The 20,669-nt window shown below is 36.4% G+C and overlaps 1 protein-coding gene across 9 annotated transcripts in view; it reads right to left on the bottom strand.

Annotated features, from left to right (window-relative positions):
* Positions 1 to 20,669, bottom strand: part of dab2ipa (DAB2 interacting protein a) — a 113,399-nt gene that overhangs the window by 11,470 nt on the left and 81,260 nt on the right. For 5 of the 9 annotated variants that reach the window (XM_051902980.1, XM_051902978.1, XM_051902977.1 and 2 more), the window contains 8 exons: positions 20,045 to 20,201; positions 17,044 to 17,142; positions 16,256 to 16,810; positions 6,265 to 6,409; positions 5,512 to 5,656; positions 3,258 to 3,494; positions 2,498 to 2,699; positions 1,233 to 1,411 (listed from right to left, as the gene is read on the bottom strand). In XM_051902980.1, the coding sequence (XP_051758940.1) occupies positions 1,233 to 1,411; positions 2,498 to 2,699; positions 3,258 to 3,494; positions 5,512 to 5,656; positions 6,265 to 6,409; positions 16,256 to 16,810; positions 17,044 to 17,142; positions 20,045 to 20,201 (1,719 nt within the window). The remainder of the gene's footprint in view (positions 1 to 1,232; positions 1,412 to 2,497; positions 2,700 to 3,257; positions 3,495 to 5,511; positions 5,657 to 6,264; positions 6,410 to 16,255; positions 16,811 to 17,043; positions 17,143 to 20,044; positions 20,202 to 20,669) is intronic. The other 4 variants (XM_051902979.1, XM_051902985.1, XM_051902984.1 and 1 more) reach the window with 1 other exon arrangement.

Below are 20,669 nucleotides of genomic sequence, written 5' to 3'. Positions count from 1 at the left end.
GTCAATCTAGCTCATTTGCATGGCTAATGGATGTGTGTGCTGATATGACAGATCACAGTCCAAACACTGTACTTTGGCAAAATATTGCTGCACACTAAGTCTCATGACAGAAATATAGCTTTGATTCAAGACTACATTAAAAAACATGCCTTTCTGTGCAAGAGGATAAACCACACTGAAGCCACCCTGAAGTTTTTTTTTTTTTTTTTTGCACATGAAGAAAAGGAAAGTATAAACAATGTCTTGCTTGGTTCTCTCCAGTCTAAACAAATCAGGATAAGTCTAGCCATGTTAACTGCATGCATTATATTGCCACTTTCCACATTTACACGTTCAAAAGTTTAGGGTAAGATTTTTTTTTTTAAAAGAAATTAATACTTTTATTTAGCAAGGAAGGATTAAATCAATCAAAAGTGACAGTAAAGACATTTATAATGTTACAAAAGATTTCTATTACAAATAAATGCTTTTATTTTGAACTTTCTATTCATCAAAAAATCCTGAAAAAAATCTACCACGGTTTCCACAAAAATATTTTCAACAATAATAAATAATTATTGAGCACCAAATCAGCATATTAGAATGATTTCTGAAGGATCATGTGACACACTGAAGACTGGAGTAATGATCATGAAAATTCAGCTTTGCTGTCACAGGAATAAATTACATTTTAAAATATGAATAATATAAATTTCACAATATTACTGTTTTTATTTTATCAAATAAATTAATGCAGCCTTGGTGAGCATAAGAGATTTCTTTCAAATATATATATATATATATATATATATATAAAAACCTTTGAATGGTAGTGTATTTATGCATTCGGCAGATGGTTTTATTCAAAATGACTGACTGTGCATTTATACATTTTATCAGTACCATTGTGTTCCCAAAGAACTGAACCCATGACCTTGGCATGGCTAGTACTGTGCTCTTTCAGTTGAGAACATTAATGCATATGCAGATTTGTAATAGATCTGAAAACAAATTATTAAAGTCATTATCAGATCCAATTAATCTTCTTTGAAAGCACTGTGTGATCAGTCAAGCAGCAAGAGTAGATGTGTTATAAGAAACTTGCTCGGGAAATGTTACACCTTCATTTTTACCGTATTCCACAATAAAATGATAGCTTGCACAAAAATCTTTACTAGATCTTTAGATCTTAATCTAAACTAGGCTGAAATTGAAAAGTCTGGCTCTGTGTGAGTACTTTTGGCTTGACTTACCCTGTGATCTCACTGTCCATGACCATTTTCTGCAGACCGGTAGACAGGCTGCTGCTGGGTAGACTGGGGGAGCCCACGCGCTCGGTGGGAGACGACACAGGGACTCCGGTGGGGTTCGTCAGGGCTGAATTCACGTCCCGCAGGATCCGTGCTAGAGGACCCAGCTTAGTGATAGTACTCTACAATACAATGGAGAATGAATTGTGACTGACTGGACTCAAACTTGATAGAGCGCTGAACTATCTCTGGTGGGTATATATCACTAAAGAAAAACAACTTAAAACAAAGTTTAGTATGTTATTCCAGCACAGTTTGAAGCAGTAAGACGAGAGAGGTTGTGCATTACAGTGATTTTATGTTCAGTGGGTGTTGTTACGTTCAACACAAGTGGAGTGTGAACCTTTATAGTCAATTGCTGGTGTTAATCTGTATGTTTCTATTGACAATGCTCAATTTAGCCTGACAGCAAGATGAATTTTAAGACTGTGTTTTATGGTTTCTAGCAACATAGTGCCTAAATATTAAAGAGGCCAAATTATGCCCTTTTTACAAAGTCATGGTTTTGTTTTTGTGGCCTACTAGAATAGGTGTTTAAAAACATTATTTTTCATATATTTTACATTGTTGCAGCACCTCACTTTCCAGTCTGTCAGTAACACTCTGTTTAGTTCCTGTCTCTAGTGCTTTGATTAGTCTAGCCGACCAACTGGGCGTGTTTCGGAAATGTCATACCCCTTACCGTAATAGCGAGATATAACACACTACTAGCACAACTTAACCAGGCCTCGGCACAACCCTTTTTTTGTGTGTGCCTTGAGGAATGAGGAATATTGTGATGTGTTCATTCCCAGAAGAAAACTCAAGACTGCAATCAAGGTGTTTCAGGGAGTTCAGAAACAGTGCTTACTGATAAAGAGAATAACTCCCTTTGGAGGGACTTTGTGCTTTGTAAATTTGCAGACCTTATGTGTGCTTTGGTGTGCATATGTCTGCTATTTCACATTTTAGATCACTAGCTTTGATTGTGGCTCATCCAATCAGATTTTAGAGCCAGTACTGTCTGTATTTTATCTTAAATGAAAATCTATTCATTTCTGATAATCATCTAACAAACTAAACCGAGCTCTTTGTAATTCATCAGATTCTACTATTTTTGATCTCAAATTACAATGATAAAAAAAGTCAAACATCCTTTTTCACCGAGTTGTCTGTGAGAAAACTCAGCGTTATATATATTTTCCCATTAAAAAATGATATGTGTTCACCTGATCAAGCTGTGAGACAGCTTCTGACAGAAGAGAATGAAGAGTGGAGAGTTCACGGCCCAGGTCAACATAACCCTCGAAGCCTGCTGTGTTTGAGATGGTCTCTGGGTTGGAGATCTCCAGCAGGAAGCGCTGCATGTTGGTCCATTCATGCTCCAAGAACTGATTCATGAAGGACATGTACTCCTCCTTACTGCCAAACCTATGACAAAAAACATAGTAAATACAGTTTGAAAATGTACAATATAAAACACTTTATCAGTATATTCACATAACTAATTGCAACCACAGGAATAATATTGTACATTATTATACTGATTTAACCATAGTTCAGAGTATGATGCATTAAAACTCATCAACATCAATTTCATTGTCATTTCAGTATCAAGTAACATAACTAGTAATATGTATAGTAAGTAATATGTTATTTTGTTATAACACTCTTATAAGAAAATGTTCCATATAGAACCTTAAAGGGTTCTGTGTTTCATATATAGAACCTTTTAGGGGTTTCCATCATGGGATCATTTTACTGATGTCAGTTTTTGGTCACATGACAGGCAGGTAAATACATTATTTCAACTTTTTTAGTAAGTGCTGCATTTTATTTTTATCTTAAAAATAATTTATGTTAATTTTTTTTTATATGTTAATGATTTAAATCATTATTATTTTTTCATTAACTCACAGTTCCCTCACAAACTCAAATTTTTTATTAAAAAACGTTCTATCTTTGAGTTTTAAGCACACATTCACTTACTTGGTGAAGTTGGCAAGGTTTTGCGTCACTTTGGCAATGAGCGTGAGTGTGCGGGCGGTGCGGTCGTCTGGGTATTCTTGCATGAGGCTGAAGAGTGAGGGCGACATGATAGCAGGACACAGGAAGCGCAGGAAGAGAGACGCGCTGATCAGGCGTTCGCTGATGTCTGGCCGTCCTCGGCTACTGCATTCCTGCCTCCAGGACGCAAACACTTCTTTCAGCTCCCGAGGAAACACGCTGGAGTGAAAAGACAATTAAGTAATTTGATTAGAAAATAAAAGAGTGTGTTTAAAAAACGTTAAATGGGTATTTCACCAAAATTGGAAATGTTGTAATTAACTATTCATATAGCTGAATCTTTAACAGTTCACAGCTAAAAATACCAGCATACTGGTTTGGAACAACATGAGGGTGAGTAAATGACTTTAAACCAGCACTAGTGAGTTGAAATATGAGTCTAGCACTGCTGAGTAACTGTTTAGTAACAAACAGTCCCAAAAACAACAAAACTCCCACACAGTTCTACATTCCCACATTGCATCACAGTCACTGTGTGCATTTAATTAAGTGTTAACAACGCGGGACGGCATCTTCTCCCACAACACTTTCAGTACTACCCCCTTTAACCATTACACCCTCCTTCAATTTTCACATCCTCGCCGTAAGGACGTCCCCTGCTGCGGCCTCTAGCTCACCACAATCTGCTGTATAAGTTGCTCTTTTTAAGACAGCGAGACATAAAAGATGGCGGACAATAAAACTGTAGCACAGTTAGACATAACTTATCAAGATTCAGTCTAAGATACTCCTCAAAGGCAGGAAAATTACATTCCCCTGATGGAATATCTTACACCGGGCCGATGCAAGAGGGACTAATTTCATTTCTCAGCATGGTTTTGCAGAAACGTAGGTGATGATTGAGGAATAGCACAGTCTCTATGAGGACAGATGGAGACCTCTCACTTCTTATTAGTCTTACTATGCCAGGCATCCTGGGCTTTTTGGAGAAATGACAAAATTGCTAATTCAGGATCTGCCTAGAATTAACTCTTAAATTCATAAGACCTTCATAAGTCTTAAAATTCTTGCATGTTTTTATTCAGCATTTATATTAATCTATTTGGTATGCTTATAATTCAAAGTGCCTGACATTGCATTCAAGGTCTATATATTTCATCAGTTCATGCATTGGCAGTTCATGCATTAATAATACTATTATATATATATATATATATATATATATATATATATACACAGTACTGTGCAAAAGTCTTAGGCCACCATTAGATGTTGATTTAGCAAGGATATAATGAACATATATAATTATTTCTCAGTATCTTTATTAGAACATAACCAGAAAATACAGTAAATTTGTATGCAGTATTTTTTTTTTACATTTTGTTTACATATTTCCTGTATTTTCTATTTGTATCGTAATAAAGAGACTGAAAAATAAATATGGATGGTCATTAAAGCGTTGCTAAAACAACAAAACTGGTGGTGGCCTAAGACTTTTGCACAGTACTGTATGTATATATAAAATTTAAATACCTTAATTTTTAAATAAAATTTTAAAAATATTATATATTTAATGTTTATATTTTTATTACATATCTTGAAATGTAGTAATCATTTTTAATATATGAACACATTTATATTTGTATATAAATGAAACCTAATTTTAATATATTTCATAAAAATAGTATATTCTGTCCCACTATATATATATATATGAGAAATACTATTTTAATGTAATAGTTTGACATTTAAATTAGCTAATATCATCACTATGACTCCTACAATCACTATATATATATATATATATATATATATATATTAATATACTATTTTAATGTAATAGTTTATGATATATTTAAAGGATTCAGTATGATCACTATGATTACTATAACTTACTATATGAATACATTTATATTTGTATATAAAATTAATACTACAAAATTTAAATGTATTAACATATAAAATGATGTATACTCTCTCTCATCTATAAGAATGAAAGTGAAGTGAATCGATCATATAAATGTAATATGACCATCCCGCAATGGTGCAGTGTTATAAAGCACAGAAGCTGGTGAACTATGTTGTGTATAATTAGAACTCCATAATTGGCCAATCAGTATCCAATATTGGAACTACCCATTTTAAAACATTAAATGAAGGATGTTTCCAATAGAAAGAATTCCCGTAATGAGCTGTGTGCAGACGCTGATATGAGAGGAGAATTTGATGGCATTACCAGTAAGAGTTGATGATCTTGCAGAAAGCCAGCTCACAGCACATCTTGAGGTTGCTCTGGTGCTCATGCAGGTCGCTGGAGGAGCACTTAGATGGGTCCACCTCACAGTTCTCATCTGACTCATACAGAGCTTTGATGAACTCACCTGGGACAAAGAAAGTAAACAATGCGGAAAACCTCATTTAGCACAGACAGCTGCAGTACTGCCCTGCTGTAAATGTTACAGTTAATGCTAAAGTAACAAAGCTTTATCATTAGAAATGAATAGTGCTATTAAAACTATTTAAAATAATGTACTTGAATAACATTACATCCTTGAATAAACTGAAAATTATTCATTGACTCATTTTCTAACAAGATAAATGAATCAAACAATGATTTGGTTTAATTTCATAATGTAAAAAAAATTAACCAAGTAATCTGAATGAAACTATAGTATGCTATGTTTATGTAAGCTTTGACACTTTCTCACAGACTAAACTTTTAAAAGTAGTTTCTCAGCATCAAACAAGCGCTTTTGAGGGAAACCGAGCCTAAAGCTTTCCCTATTTTGTGCTCATATTAGATGTGATATCTTGAATAATTGAGCAGAACTTCAAAAACACAGACTACACAAAAAAGCAGTAAATTATTGATTCTTTATTCTCACAAGCACATTTGATGGTCTAAAATCAATGCAGGAATTGTGAGGAAAACATTGGACTATTAAATATACATTTTACAGAGACATGTACACAAAGTCAGTGTTTTTACCTAAAGCATCCTGAAGGTACTTCTGTCCCACAAGTTTCAGGTACTCCTCTATAGCTTTAGTGGCCAGTGTGTTCTCGCGGAATATAAGATGCTCGTTGTCTCCGCAACGATCCACCTCAGACATCATCAGATCTGTCAGAAAGTCCTGAGGGGACAAAACATTAAGATGTCTTTATTGATGTGCAACATTTGTAGACAAACTGTTTGAAAATGAACCCTGACTGAAACCTTAGGTTTAAGCTGCAAATGAGTTTCCTGGACATTGGTCAGACAACTAGATAGTCCTGCTCATTTTTCGCTGTATCGGGCTGGTCAGGATGCTTTATCAACCTTATTTATAGTTGTCTTTGTATATAAAACTGATAAAAAAAAGACTCAAATCACGCAGGCTTTTTATACACACAATGAAAGAAAAAGTTTGTTTTTGTGTCTGCTGTGCTGCTACTGGTCTGCTACTTGCTTTTCTCCTTTATTTCCCCATCTTTGATCACTCCCACGTTTGATTTTGATGCATCCAGAACCGGTGTCTGACTAGATGACCTGGAAAACAGCAAAAGCATCTGATAGGCCAGACGAAGTGGCTTTTTATTTGGAGTCTAGGAGCATCACTATTGACTGAAGACACACAGTAGCTCCAGTCAGAACGTGTAACAGATTGAGACGGTTATGGATATCCAGCTGGGGAGATGACTCATACTCGGTGATAGTGTATTGATTTTGGGATAATGGACGTTGTATAGTTCAATGAAATTTACCCTGGGTCTCGTTGCAATATTCTTTCCCTAACTTCCTGTTTTTCCTCTCTAATGATGCGTATCCCATGTCTCAGCTCCGCCTTCACTGCCTCTGTAATCAGTTTCAGCTGAGCTCATCCAGCACCTCAGAAGCTTAGAGTAAACATGCTAATGATTTGCCCTCATGTGGCCCCTGTGTGAGAGGTCCTTTATACTCTATAGGCTTTATTTAGAGTATACTTGGAGCTCCAAAAGTTACAAAAAAGCACCATAAAAGCAGTTAAGAAGACTCTTGAATGACACTTCAAGTCTCATAAAGCCATACAGTATTTTGGAATAATTTTAATTAGTTGAAAATTTCCTCTGATGTAGCTGTTAATATCAATGATTTCAAACATGTCAAGTGTTTTGTGCTTGCCCAGTTTAAATAAGATTTCAGAGCTATGCCAGAAGGGAAGATCTTAAGTGAATAACAACGGCATCGATGCATTTTTTCTTTTACACACACACACACACACACACACACACACACACACACACACACACACACACACACACACACACACACACACATTGGGTTTCCATGTTTTATGGGGACATTTCATAGTCATAATGGTTTTTATACTGTGCAAACTGTATATTCTATCCCCCTACACTAACCCTACTTCTAAACCTACCCATCACAGAAAATTTTCTGCTATTTTAGATTTTCAAAAAATATCATTCTGTATAATTTATACGCTTGTTTCCTCATGCGGACTAAAAAAAAAAAAAAAAAAGTCCCTACAAGGTCAAAAATTACTGGTATTGCCATCTTTGTAGGGACATTTAAATTTCCAGGACCACACACACACACACACACACACACACACACACACATACAAACAAACAAAAACCATTTGGAAAGTAATGACAGGAAGTGTAATTTACTGAATTGCAATTCTAAGAAATCATTATGTAATGGCACTGTGGGAATTTCAGTTCTTTCACCATTATCCATAAAGCTGGCTGTCTATAAAAACTATCTTTCAATCAGATTTTTTTTTTTTTTCAAATTCTTGACAAATTTTCCCTTTCTTGTTAAAATTGGTTATTGGGGTTATGAGTTTCTTTGAGTTTAAATTCATTTGAATTCCAATTCCTTTGAATTTCAGTTCTAGTTCATGTTCAAATTCAAAATTCAGCCGCAATTCAAATTCAACTAAAATGTACCAATTTAAAAAGCTTTTGATTAATTTCAGAATGATCATGAAAATAAAATAAAAAAACATGCTAAAATTAAATTTTTTAAAAGCATTCAGCCAGTTATAATATCATTATATATTCATAATGTTTATTAATGGATTTTTTTTTTCACTTTTTTGTCTCCAATGAATGATTATAAAATACGATAAGGTAGTATTAAACTGATGCAATCAGATATTAGTTAAACTTTGTTATTAAACAAGCATCAAGTTGCTTCTGAACTGTATAAGCTCCAGAAGAGCATGTGCTTAGCATGGTTTAAAGGCACAACATGTAAGATTTCTTGATTAAAATATCCAAAAACCACTAGAACAATGTTATATATTTTGTTGACTTGTGTACTTACATTATCCCAAATGTTTCCAAGAATGTTTAAATCCAGAGAAATAAGCAATTTTAACCAGGACACGGACCGTGTCTGTGTGTCGCCTATCGCGTTACCCTCGAAATCTTGTTTTCTTGATTTACAGCGAGTACCATGTTTTACCATGCCTAATATCAATCTAGCTTACTGCAGTGTGCAACAAGTGTCTCATAGTAGCCGCCGAGCGAACTCAGAGTAGCATTATAACAACTTTCAACACACAAATGTATCTGATACGATAAAACAGCGGTTTCCACTGCTCTCGAGAGGTGTCGTGCTCGTCTCTCATTAGCAACTGCTCCAGCGGCCTTGTTTCTGCTCGCACAGCACTCGGCCTTGCTCTGCTTCATACTAACGTTAATAATCTTATTAATGAACATGATTTCTGCCCGAGTCCCATCCATTCGATTTTTTTCCACCAGCTGTAGACGTGAAATCAAAGCATCATCAAGCTACACCTTTGTTTTGAATAAGCAACCTCTGGCGGCGAAAATGTACATATTGTGCCCACCAGTATGAGTTCCCATGCTACTCCACGCTGGTTAGTGCTGGTTTAGGACATGTGGACCAGCATAACCATGATATTTACCAGCAGAACATACGATCCACCAACATCAAAAACACAATCTGGTGACATCCTACAGTATGTCATGCAAGAGAGACGAAGGATCAACGTGGGTGGTGCTGTGCTACTGCTGTCAACAAAATCTCCATAAAGGACATGGGCGTGTGTGTTTACAGCTGGCCGTGATTTCTGCTGATGCTCTGGCATGTGATCAATGATCTGCAGCAGATGCATGTGTGTGTTTTGAGAGATAGTGTCTGAGTCATTACTGCACGTCTCCACAAGCACCCTTCTGAGGATTTAGTCTCCTAAGCAGGTGTCCATAACAATCTAAACAGTTGCTGACACATTACTCCTTATATAAAACAAGAACAAGACAATTTTCTGTACCGCACAAAGCTCTCTAAACCATCCCCGGTGGGATCAGGTGATAAGGGCATATCTGAGCTGTTCTCTTCCCAGTCAGGCAGAGGTACATTGTGGTTATGACACTGAGAGGATCAAATGAGACCCAGTTTCTCGAAAAGCTCTGTGTCTTTGGCAGCAGTCACAGCACTCGGTATTCAATTAGGACACAAGAGCTTAACGCAGTGAACAGCACTCAGCGCCCGCTCACTGATGAGACTTATCCATAGTCTCACCACTAATCAGACGCCATCGAGTGCAGTGCATCTTCCCCGGCTCGCCTGTCACACCCCATCATGCCATGCCTGCACCACGATCAGCACAGATCTGCAAAAAAACTATAGGGTTCTATGGAATATGGAGTACTAGTGCAGGTTTTACTGCATACTAAGCAGAATATACTGTGTAATGCGTATTATTTTTAAGCAAATAATGCATGTGAAACAGTATGCAGCTATAAATGCTCAAGGTAGTATTGTTTTCACATGTCCTGAACAATGCATTTTTCAATGCAAGGTTGCATGAGTGGTGCCCAGTTAAAATGTCAGAAATATGGGAGCCCAATTTTGTTTAAAAATGTTTTTGGCAGTATGATCAGATAATGAGACGAGAGAGAGATTTAAAAATTGTGGTTGATATTACTTCCAGTTCATACTTCACACTGCATTGCGTGTGAAGTATGTACATACATAGTATGTACGTACGTAGTGTGATTCGCTATCTTTGTATTGAATGTTTAGGAAAATATTAAGTCATGCAGTTTTTCTATGTACATTTGCATACTGTGCAAAGTATAAACTACCATTCAAAAGTCTGGTGTTAATAAGATTTTTAAATGTTTTTGAAAGAAGTCTCTTATGTTCACCAAGGCTGCATTTATTTGATAATAAATACAGTAAAAATAGCAATATTGTGAAATATTATTATAATTATTTTTTAGTTTAATATATTTTAAAATGTAATTTATTCCTGTGATGACAAAGCTGAATTTCTTTCTTTTAATCCTTCAGAAATCATTCTAATATGCTAATTTGGTGCTCAAGACACATTTCTTATTATTATCAATATTGAAAACAGTTGTGCTGCTTAATATTTTTGTGGAAACTGCAATTTTTTCAGGATTCTTTGAAAATAAAGTTCAAAAGAACAGCATTTATTTGAAATATAAATTTTTGTAACATTATTAATGTCTTTACTGTCACTTTTGATCAATTTAATGTGCCCTTGATGAATAAAAGTATTGATTTCTTTCTTTCCAAAAACAACAGCACACACACAAAAAAAAAACTTACGTTTTAAACTGTAGTGTAAATACATAAATGCAAGAGAACTGTACATCACTCTTGAATTTAATGTGCAAACATCAGTATTAAATATTGCTCATATTAAAGGCCAAGGATTCGGTCATGTATTAATCTGTCACATAACCCATTGTGCTTTCACTCTTCTAAGTAAACATGCAATTATCGCCTGGTGGAAAAAAAAAAAAAAAATCATTGAAAGGTGCAGTATGTAAGAATGACAGCTAGAAATGGGTACTGCAGTCAAAATTCAAAATATTGTTTGCCCCGCCCCCACCCCCTCCTCCTCAGACTTGACGCTCATACGGGTTGCCAGTTTGAGGACACGCAACAGGAGCGAACTCAATTGACATTTGAAGGCGAGGAGACTTAAAAACTCTAAGTTGATTAGTTGATTTATTGATTTATTGATATCGTGTTTTAATATGCTCCCGTTCATAGAGATGTTTAGATGGATGCTGAGGCTTTTTAGGACGGATAGAATCTGCGATCTCTGACCCAGTTTGTTCGCTGGCTTCCATGGCTGCAATTCGCTGCATGTGTTTTCTGGCAACCCGGGGTGGCGAAATACTATTGGGTAAATTGGCAACATGCGGTCTTGCACAGACCAAAACAAAAACAGACATTCCGACACGGAACGCACATTTCAAAGTAAAATAACTTGCTGTAGCATTGGTTTTCAAAGAAACGAGTATGTGAACTCAGTATGTTTCCTAAATATCTGCAAATATATTAGGGTATTTTATGCTTTAGTACAGTCAAATACTTACATACAGCACCTTTAAGGGATATCACAGAGACTTGTTAAACTCTTGTGTTGGCGCAAAACAATAAACAAATATCGGCTTGGATTGGAAATTATGTAAACCCCAGTTAGTTGTAAAATCTGTCACAACCTATTCATTTTTGTTGCATGTTTATTTTTTTCATCATACACAACCAATAAAAATGTAATCTGTGGCCATCTTAAAATGCTGTGTATTCAAAATGCTTTCATAGGCCATACAGTCATTATAATACTTATCCATGTTTCACACATTTTCTGCTGTCCAATAGCCTGCGGAAGGGTTGTTAATGTTCTGTTTAAGCTTCATGCTTACAGCGGTTTGAGGCAGGCATGAATAAGTAAGCAGTGGCTTGTTAAAATGCCAATGTGTGCTCTTGAGAGTCCGTTCATCCTCGGGGCGATCCACTAATGACCCCTGTCCCACAGGCCCTGCCTCCCCAGTGCACAGCCCTGCTGATAAATAATCTTTCAGACTTGCACATTACAGCTCAATTCTTCACTGTGTGTGATCACATGAACCTGTTTGGCCCTTAAACCAATGGCTGAATTAATAAAAGCTGATTAGCATGAGGCCTGACAGTTGGAATTTCCCTCGGGACAAATCCTGAGCAGACACTTTGGCTCTTTATGTGGGGTTTGAATCGTGAATCTCCCCACTCTGGCTAACAACCTCACACAGTATGATCAATACTTCCTGCACCAATACGCTGGATCTGTAGGCAAAAGTTGTTTTGGAGTATATACATATCCATTTTTTAAATCAATCAATCAATCAATCAATCTATCTATCTATCTATCTATCTAAAATGTAAATAACACCTATTTAGAAGCTTTATCTAGAATTGATAAAAAATATATAAAAACGCAAAATTATATAACTACAAATATATATATAAAAACATTGATTATTTTGTTATTTATTTAATGCCCTTGTTTAATTTTTGATAAAGCTCCTGAATAGGCGTTATGTAAACACATATGGAATTAATATCAGTAATGATTTAAATGTCTATATAAAGTATGTATTCAGTATACTGTATAACACAGACACACTATATTGTGTACATTATATACTGAATACATACTGTATATGGACATTTAAATATTAGCCATTTACAGTTAAGAGCATCAAAAGACATTTGATACATTAACAAAAACTCAAATGCACAGCTTTTCAAAACTATTTTACAAATTTGATGGCTGCTTATTAGATCAATAAAGGTAAATGTCATATTGTGAGACTACACATTATGGCTTATCATTCTAGAATTCAATTTGAAGACAATTTTAAAATGAGATGCCCCATACAGGCAGATATTATTTCAATCATCTGCTATCAGTACATAATCAAGCTAATTAGTTTTCATTATTGAATTCATGCAGACCTGCAGACAAAGACAGGAAGCTGTGGAATGCAGGGAGCAAGTCAATGCGCTTTTATTTACAGTAACCAGGCTTCAGCTAATGAAAGACAATGCACTGGCTGACCAGCTCTGGCCTTGTATAATGAGAGACAATGCAGTCCCTGACCAATTAGCTGCTTCGTAAATGAAAGACTGTGGCCTTATTGACTTACAGTTCTGCTGTAATGACAGACCAGCCACTTCGTTGATTGTCTGAAAAATTACATAATACGTGTTCGACAAAAACTGGGACTAAAGAGCTCAAATTGTACGCTTTGATGACAATATGTTGAAAAAGTAACAGCTGAGGGCTGCTGAAAAGGACAGAATCAATTTTTCATTCAACACAAGCTGGAACATAAACACCAAAAAGCAGAGCACCTCGTTCAAGCATGTCTAAACATAAGACACATTGTGCTTCGGGGTTGTGTAATTGCATTGCACAGACTCAAATCCTACATAAGCCCAGAGTGGCACTCAACAATAATGCGATTGCATATTCTAGAGAAATGGGCGGCACATTGTTGTGCGGGTCCATTATGATGCAACAATGCCTCGGAATGGCGTCAGAGTGCTGCAGCTAAAAAGCAATCACAAAACAACACTTCTCTCACAGCATTTGATCAATAATGACAGATGAGTGACAAAGCGTCAGACGGCGGGCTTTTGTGTGCGATGTCATCTGATTCTGAGCTGATTTATGGTGAGTATCAGAGCTGTTCGTGCTCAAGTTAATGAGGGCAATCATAGCACTCAGCACTCCCGTGATTAAATGAGGGAAAGCAGGCCACGTCTCTATTATTCTTCTCTATCAATGATGTTTTTCGCAGTTGGACATTTGGTGGCGTTTAGAGTAAACCATAGAACATCCTGTGCTGTTTTTTTTTTAGTAACACTCACAGCTGTTCAAATGCTTCAGTTTAGAAAAAAAAACTCTTCTGTCACTGTTAGTCAGCTCTTTTATACTAAGACAACATCCAAAATAACATACAACTATTGAACTCAAAGTAGCATGATGAGTCTTTTATCTCGACGATGTACAATTACGTCATGTCACCCTGTCATTCGCTTGCCAGCAAACAGCATCCCTGAGAGTCTATAATTAAATAATCTCCATAGAATAGAGCCAGGCAACACATTTACTTTTGAAGTCAACATGAAAATGCCTTTGCACCCCATTGTAATTCTGGTATGTGACGCATTTACGAGTGGCGACTTGATTTAAAGGGTCCTATTATGCAAAATTAATTTTTATAAGGTGTTTGAACACAGATGTGTGTCCGCAGTGTGCGAGAACAACCAGCCTATAATTCACTCACTGATTTGTTTTATAATTCCCATAAATCAAAAGCAGTCTCTTCAATCGCTCTGATTCAGATTCCCCCCACGATGACATCATCGTAGGGAGAAGCCCCGCCCATAGCTGGTGACGATCTGCCACAGAGACACAGCCCTGAGTGAGAAGCACGGAGTCCGCCATTTCTGTATCCTCGCTGTAGCAGCTGGAGTTGTACAATGTCTGTGCCAAAAAGGCATTACAAGTGTGTTTTGGGATGTACCCAGGGGCGCAGTTTGTTGGGGGGATGGGGGGAGGTAACCACCCCAATATTCAAATCCATCAGTTACAATCCCCCCAATATTTCAACATGAAAATCACAGTATATCAAATGAAAAATATGTAGAATTAATTTATTTTGTAACAATAATTTTGTTCCTAATCAAATATGAGTTTGTCATATTAAATCAGACAAAAAATACTCCCCCTCCATTGAACCGATTGGTAATGCCCAACCAATGCGTCGCACTTTCACCAACACAACATGAGTGGTGCTTTGCAACTGCTGTTTGAATGGGAAAGCACGGGTAGCAGCAAAAATGAAGAGAACCGCTGCTCAGCAGACTATATTAAACTGCTGGTCAAAGAGGGAAGTTAAAAAGAATAAAACATGTACTGAGAAGGAGGTATGAGAATATTGTGTAATAGCTAAGTACACTCCACATATGTTTTAGCTAGCTAATCCATTGCAATTAAGCCATAACTATCAGTATAACAAGTTACCAAAACAGCCGTCTGTTATGTTAATTCATTTTTCAATAGTGTCTGTAATTATCAATCACAAAATTATTCACATCGGTGTTTTTCTTCCTAAATTAATCTGACTTTTGAACAAATTGGCTGAACGAACGATTTAAGTGGCTCACTCGTTAAATCAGCGAATCGCTGCCACCTACTGCCGGTTTCAATATTTAACATAATTTCTTTCTTTTTAGAATCTCTCAGTTATGTTAGAATTTGATGAATGATTATACATAAATTTCATAAAGTTATGAGATCATAAATGCTTATAGATAGATAGATAGATTATTATATATATTTTTTAATTGTTCAAATCAAATCTAATCAATTCATTGTTCAAATCAAATCTAATCTACACCCTTGGATGTACCAATGCACATAAGAGTCACTGAAGACATTGTGGTTAAATTTCATTTTCAAAGGAAATGTCCCGAAGAAAATTGGGGAAAAAGTCTTATACGTTTGCGCCAATCATTTTGCATCAGACTGCTTCACAAACAAGGGTCTTTTCTATGATGGATTTTCACAAAGGTTGATTTCGAAACATACAAGGCAGAACACCGCTACCGACAGTTTCTGACATTTTCAGTGCGTGAGATTGTCCTGTTTTGTTGTTGCCGGTATGCTGGACCATGAGCTCTTGAAGCTTCGCCCTCTTCTTGAAAGGGGGCAAGCAGCACCAGCTCATTTGCATTTAGAGGGACACACAAAAAATGGCACATTTTTGCACACCCACCCCCAAAAAGTGGCAATTTTAACAAGCTATAAAAATGATCTAAAATAGGTCCCCTTTAAGCCATCTGGAAATGATCTTGGGTTTAGCAAAAACTGGATGCGAGTGTATAGGTGGTTAATGAAAGGATGATAGTACATATAAAATACACACACACACACACACACACACACACACACACACACACACACACTTAACTAGTAACTTGCTCAGTTAAAAAAAAGTTGTCAGAGGCGGATCAAGGTTTTCTTTAAAATAATCTGTACTGATGAATCACAATTAAAGTGGGAATGTGCATTCATAAAGTAAATGGGGGTCAATTTTCATTTCAAGTTGACTTTAAAGAGGCATAAGGGCATACAACGCAATTATCTTACCTTGGCCTTGCCTGTGCTTTGTAAGATATGGACAAGTGCACAAGCCATCTCTTCCTTGTTCTTTACACTTAGAGCTGGCTCCAGCACTGAGCACATTAACATATAATTGTTGGTAATATACTCTGCAAACTCCTTGTACAGCTCCATGGGAAGGATGCTCATGCTCTGATATCGGGATTTCATTCGGACCATGGGTCCCGGAGTCTTTCCCTTGTTGGGATTTGGCGTGCTCACGGAATACCATTTTTCCACCAACTGCCGCCCGGTGACCGCCGCTATGGGGATATTGACCAGGCCCACATAATTATTTTTGTCCTTCTTTTTCTTTTTGTCCGTTTCCTTGTAAAGATGCACGGTGATACTCTTGACCGAGGGCAGGTTGTTGAACTCAAAGTGTTCGCCCCAGAAAACATTGTCCGTTTTGAGTTTGCAGGTAGTCCGTGCATATAATGTGTCATCCAGACAAAGTTCACAGAAGTATTTTTTCTTTGCTGGCAAGTCCTTGGCTTCGATAATCCAACATTTCAGCATGTTCTCCACCCGACGGGTGTTATCCTGTGGAATATAAAAACAGAAAGCACTGCATGTTACAGTGACCTCTGCAAGCTGCGGAAAGGAATTAGATAACCCCCATGGGTACTTTAAAAAGTTAAGCCAGGTTAATGCAGAGAAGTCGATCAGAAACGGTCAATATGTGAGACAGGATATATGAAAAAGTAACATGCTGACTGGCTTAAATCTCATCTCGTCTAGAATTACACAAGATTCAGATGAATCATCCAGTTTACCTTGTTGGGATGCACAGCACGTCTCAAATTCTCCATCCATTTGTCTCTCTCGGCCGCCGACCGACATGAGAAGCATTTGCTTCCTGTTGAAGTAGTTACCTGCAATTACAGATTACAGTTATCAAATCTGCAGATAAGTGCACGAAGGGAGCTAGAAAGGAATGTAATGCAGATCAGGGAGATGGTGGACATGAGCAGAGATCTACAGCACTCAATCAATGAAGCGTTTCCCAAAAGTGGAGAAGAATTACATTTGAAGAAAGAATAAAACTCTCAAATAGCCTAATCAGACAGAATGCACTTAAATCAAATGTATTAGCAGGATCACATGCGATATCAGAGAAAAGAGATACAAGCAGAGGCCTTTTACAAATATTCTTTTCATATCCAAAATTCATCCTGAAAAGACCATCTGTTCACAGTCGCACAATCCAGGTGACAACAAAAGTACTGGTGCACGTTTGAGTGCAGAGGGGTGAATTCACCAAATAGTTGCTATACTTTTGCATGCTGTATTTCAGTACAAAAATGGCTCTAATTTGAAAACCAATCATTTTGTATTTATATATGCATTTAAATTATATTTTAAATAAATATTTAAAATATGTAATTACAAAAATTAAGTAATAAATATGAAATAAAATAATTCAATAATTTAGTAATAGTTAAATTAGTAATATTTAAATAATATGTTAATTTAAATTATACTAGAAATAAAAAAGTAATTATAGAATATAATAATAAAAACATACAAATTAAGTAATTATGAAATTAAGTAACATTTAAATTTGAATTTAAATTATATTTGAAATAAGTAATTGCAAAATGTAATACAATTAAATAAAAATAAAATTAAGTATTTGCAAAATTAAGTAATATCTATTATATTTTTATAGTAGGCTTATTTTATAAAGTCACCTCATTCTTAGTGAATTCCACCCTGGAAATTCATAATAAAAGTATACCGTTTTGAATGTAATCCAATTCAATACATAATTTTGACTGTTATAATTCTAGTTTATATGAAAAATTAAGGAATAAATAGAGCAAACAGAGCATAGTCCATAATGGACCTCTGGCTGACCCCTGCAGAACTCCTACTAACTCATTCTTTCCAGCTGCCGTCTGGTGCAGTGTAACAGTCACCGACTCCATGTGAACTGGCCTCTCGAAACTCACCTCTAGTGAGCAGAGAGAGAATGAGAGGAGATGTTCAAAACACTGCTTCATGAAGCTTCGAAGCTTTACGAATCATTTGTTTCGAATCAGTGGTTCGGAGTGCGTATCAAACTGCCAGAGTCACATGAACTATTAAAGTTTAAAAACACTTATGACGTAATGAAGCCTCGTTTACTGAAATCATGGGATTTTGGCGCTCTGAACCATTGATTCGAAACAAAAAGCTTCATGAAGTAGTGTTTTGAAATCGCCCATCACTAGATATTGTTGAATAAAGTCGCTATTTTGTTATTTTTTGCGCACAAAAAGTGTTCTCGTCACTTTATAATATTAATCTTGAACCACTGTAGTCACATGAACGGTTTTAAATATTTTTTTAGTAGCTTTCTGGGCATTGAAAAAGGGAGTGTTATTGCTGGTGATGCAGGCCTCACTGAGCCATCGGATTTTATCAAAAATATCTTAATTTGTGTTCTGAAGATGAACGAAGGTCTTATGGGTGTGGAACGGCATGAGGGTGAGTAATTAATGACATAATTTTCATTTTTGGGTGAACTAACCCTTTAATACAAAACACACACATAAACCATATATTGTCGCAATCGTATGTCGTTTTCAGGTTTCATCAGTCAAAATTTTTCTGCTTTTTATTCAGCTACAGCAATAGCTGGATGCCTTGTCCATATAAGGAGTTTCCTGGAATGTCATAAGTTACTTCTATGAGTCTGTTTTGGACTTTCTGTGAGAGAGAGCCCTCCGGCTTCCAGTATGAATAAAACATACATTGCATGAGAGTGTTTAGCGCTCCATAATATTTACATCGCCTAATTTTGGATAAGAACACAACGTCAAGTCATGCATAGACAATCTTGTCTCTTTGAATATAAATCTAGATTTATTCACATAAATTATAATAACATTTTTAAAAATAATAAAATTTACATTTTATTAAAAGTAGGGGGAGGGGGCGTCTCCTGCATATTATACGACATGACATCGTAATTGAGATTCGTTCAAAAACCCTAAACCCTAAAAAATAATTGTTTTTGTGCCAGCAAAAATACAGCTTTAAATAAATGATAGTTACATTATTTTTATTCAAAACACTATTTTTAATCTACAGTAGCATGACTGTGGTTTAACTACTTCAAATTATGATTAGCTTGTAGTTTCTAAGTAGCTGTTTCAAAATAGCTTCCCAATACTGCTTTTGATGGTGTTTTTTTGTGCTTTTTGGAGCTTGAAAGCCCATGGAGAAGCAGGAACATCCTTTAAAATCTCTCCTTTTGTGTTCCACAGAAGAAACTACGCAGGTTTGGAAGTGCGTGAGGATGAGTAACTATTCCTAATATAAAAAATATATAAATTATAAAATTAAAAAATATACAAGTATAAATATTATTTTATTTTAAATATTTGCAATATTATATAAAAAAAATAAACATTACAATTTATTTATTTATTTTGAAGTGCGTTACTATTCCTTTAAGGAAACCTGCATGCAGGCGCCCGATCATAGTTTTCTTTGTCTGGACCCTTTGACCTTGTAATTATGTAACCATCTGGTTTAAGTGAGCCTTCCCTGTAGCACACGCGAAAATCATCCAGTAACATGACCCGTGGCCCCTCAATGATTTAACTGCGGAACGGCTAGATAGCACTGCTATTTTCAGCTAACTATTTGATCTTAGCTAATGGCCTTGATGAAGTTTTAATGGGCCTTTGCCGTGTGCTATTTTGAGACTTGTCGGACATTAAAAGTCCTTTTTGCAATTAATACAGAGCTGTGGCTTCAACAGGGCAGTGAGTTCAGCCGACTCACCTCAAAGCAGAAATCCTGTCCCAGGATGCTGCTGTGCACAGGTTTGATGAGTACTTCCTCCTCCATACTAAGATCTAGAGCTTCTACTGCACTGCTGGGGCTGAGCAACGACTCGTGAGACCGCGATTCCTTCAGCCTCGGCATCAGATGGGATCTACTGGAGCGAAACACATGCATCAGGGTTAGGTTTCTTACAAGCATCCAATAGAGTCAAACAGGCATTTGTAGTTTATGCGATGTGAACTGAATCTAGTGAGCACAGCACGAGCTGCTGACTTCTCACTGCTCAGCGGATCTGCTGCACTGCACACAAAAGACAAAGCTTCTAGGCCTCATCATGACATACAGTATCTGACGAAGATCAGAGGGGCCGCAGCCTGGGAAATTATGAGGCCATAAGGCATTTTCAACAAGTTGTATTTAGCCATCAAAAAGCAGAGTTGCTTAATTGGAAGTGAGGTGTCTGTCACATAGGAAGTGGAAAACAAAGTTTGCCCTCCAGGTGGCTGACCTTTACTCAGATGGGACTGTTTGAACGATACCACCGAGGGGATGTTGAGTTGACTAGTACTGTCACAAAAATGAAAAAGGAACTAACACACATACACAACTCAAAAGGTGAAAA

This window comes from Ctenopharyngodon idella, chromosome 8 (assembly GCF_019924925.1).
Source record: "Ctenopharyngodon idella isolate HZGC_01 chromosome 8, HZGC01, whole genome shotgun sequence".
Classification (NCBI taxonomy): domain Eukaryota; kingdom Metazoa; phylum Chordata; class Actinopteri; order Cypriniformes; family Xenocyprididae; genus Ctenopharyngodon; species Ctenopharyngodon idella.
This window is presented reverse-complemented; position numbering and strand designations above follow the sequence as displayed.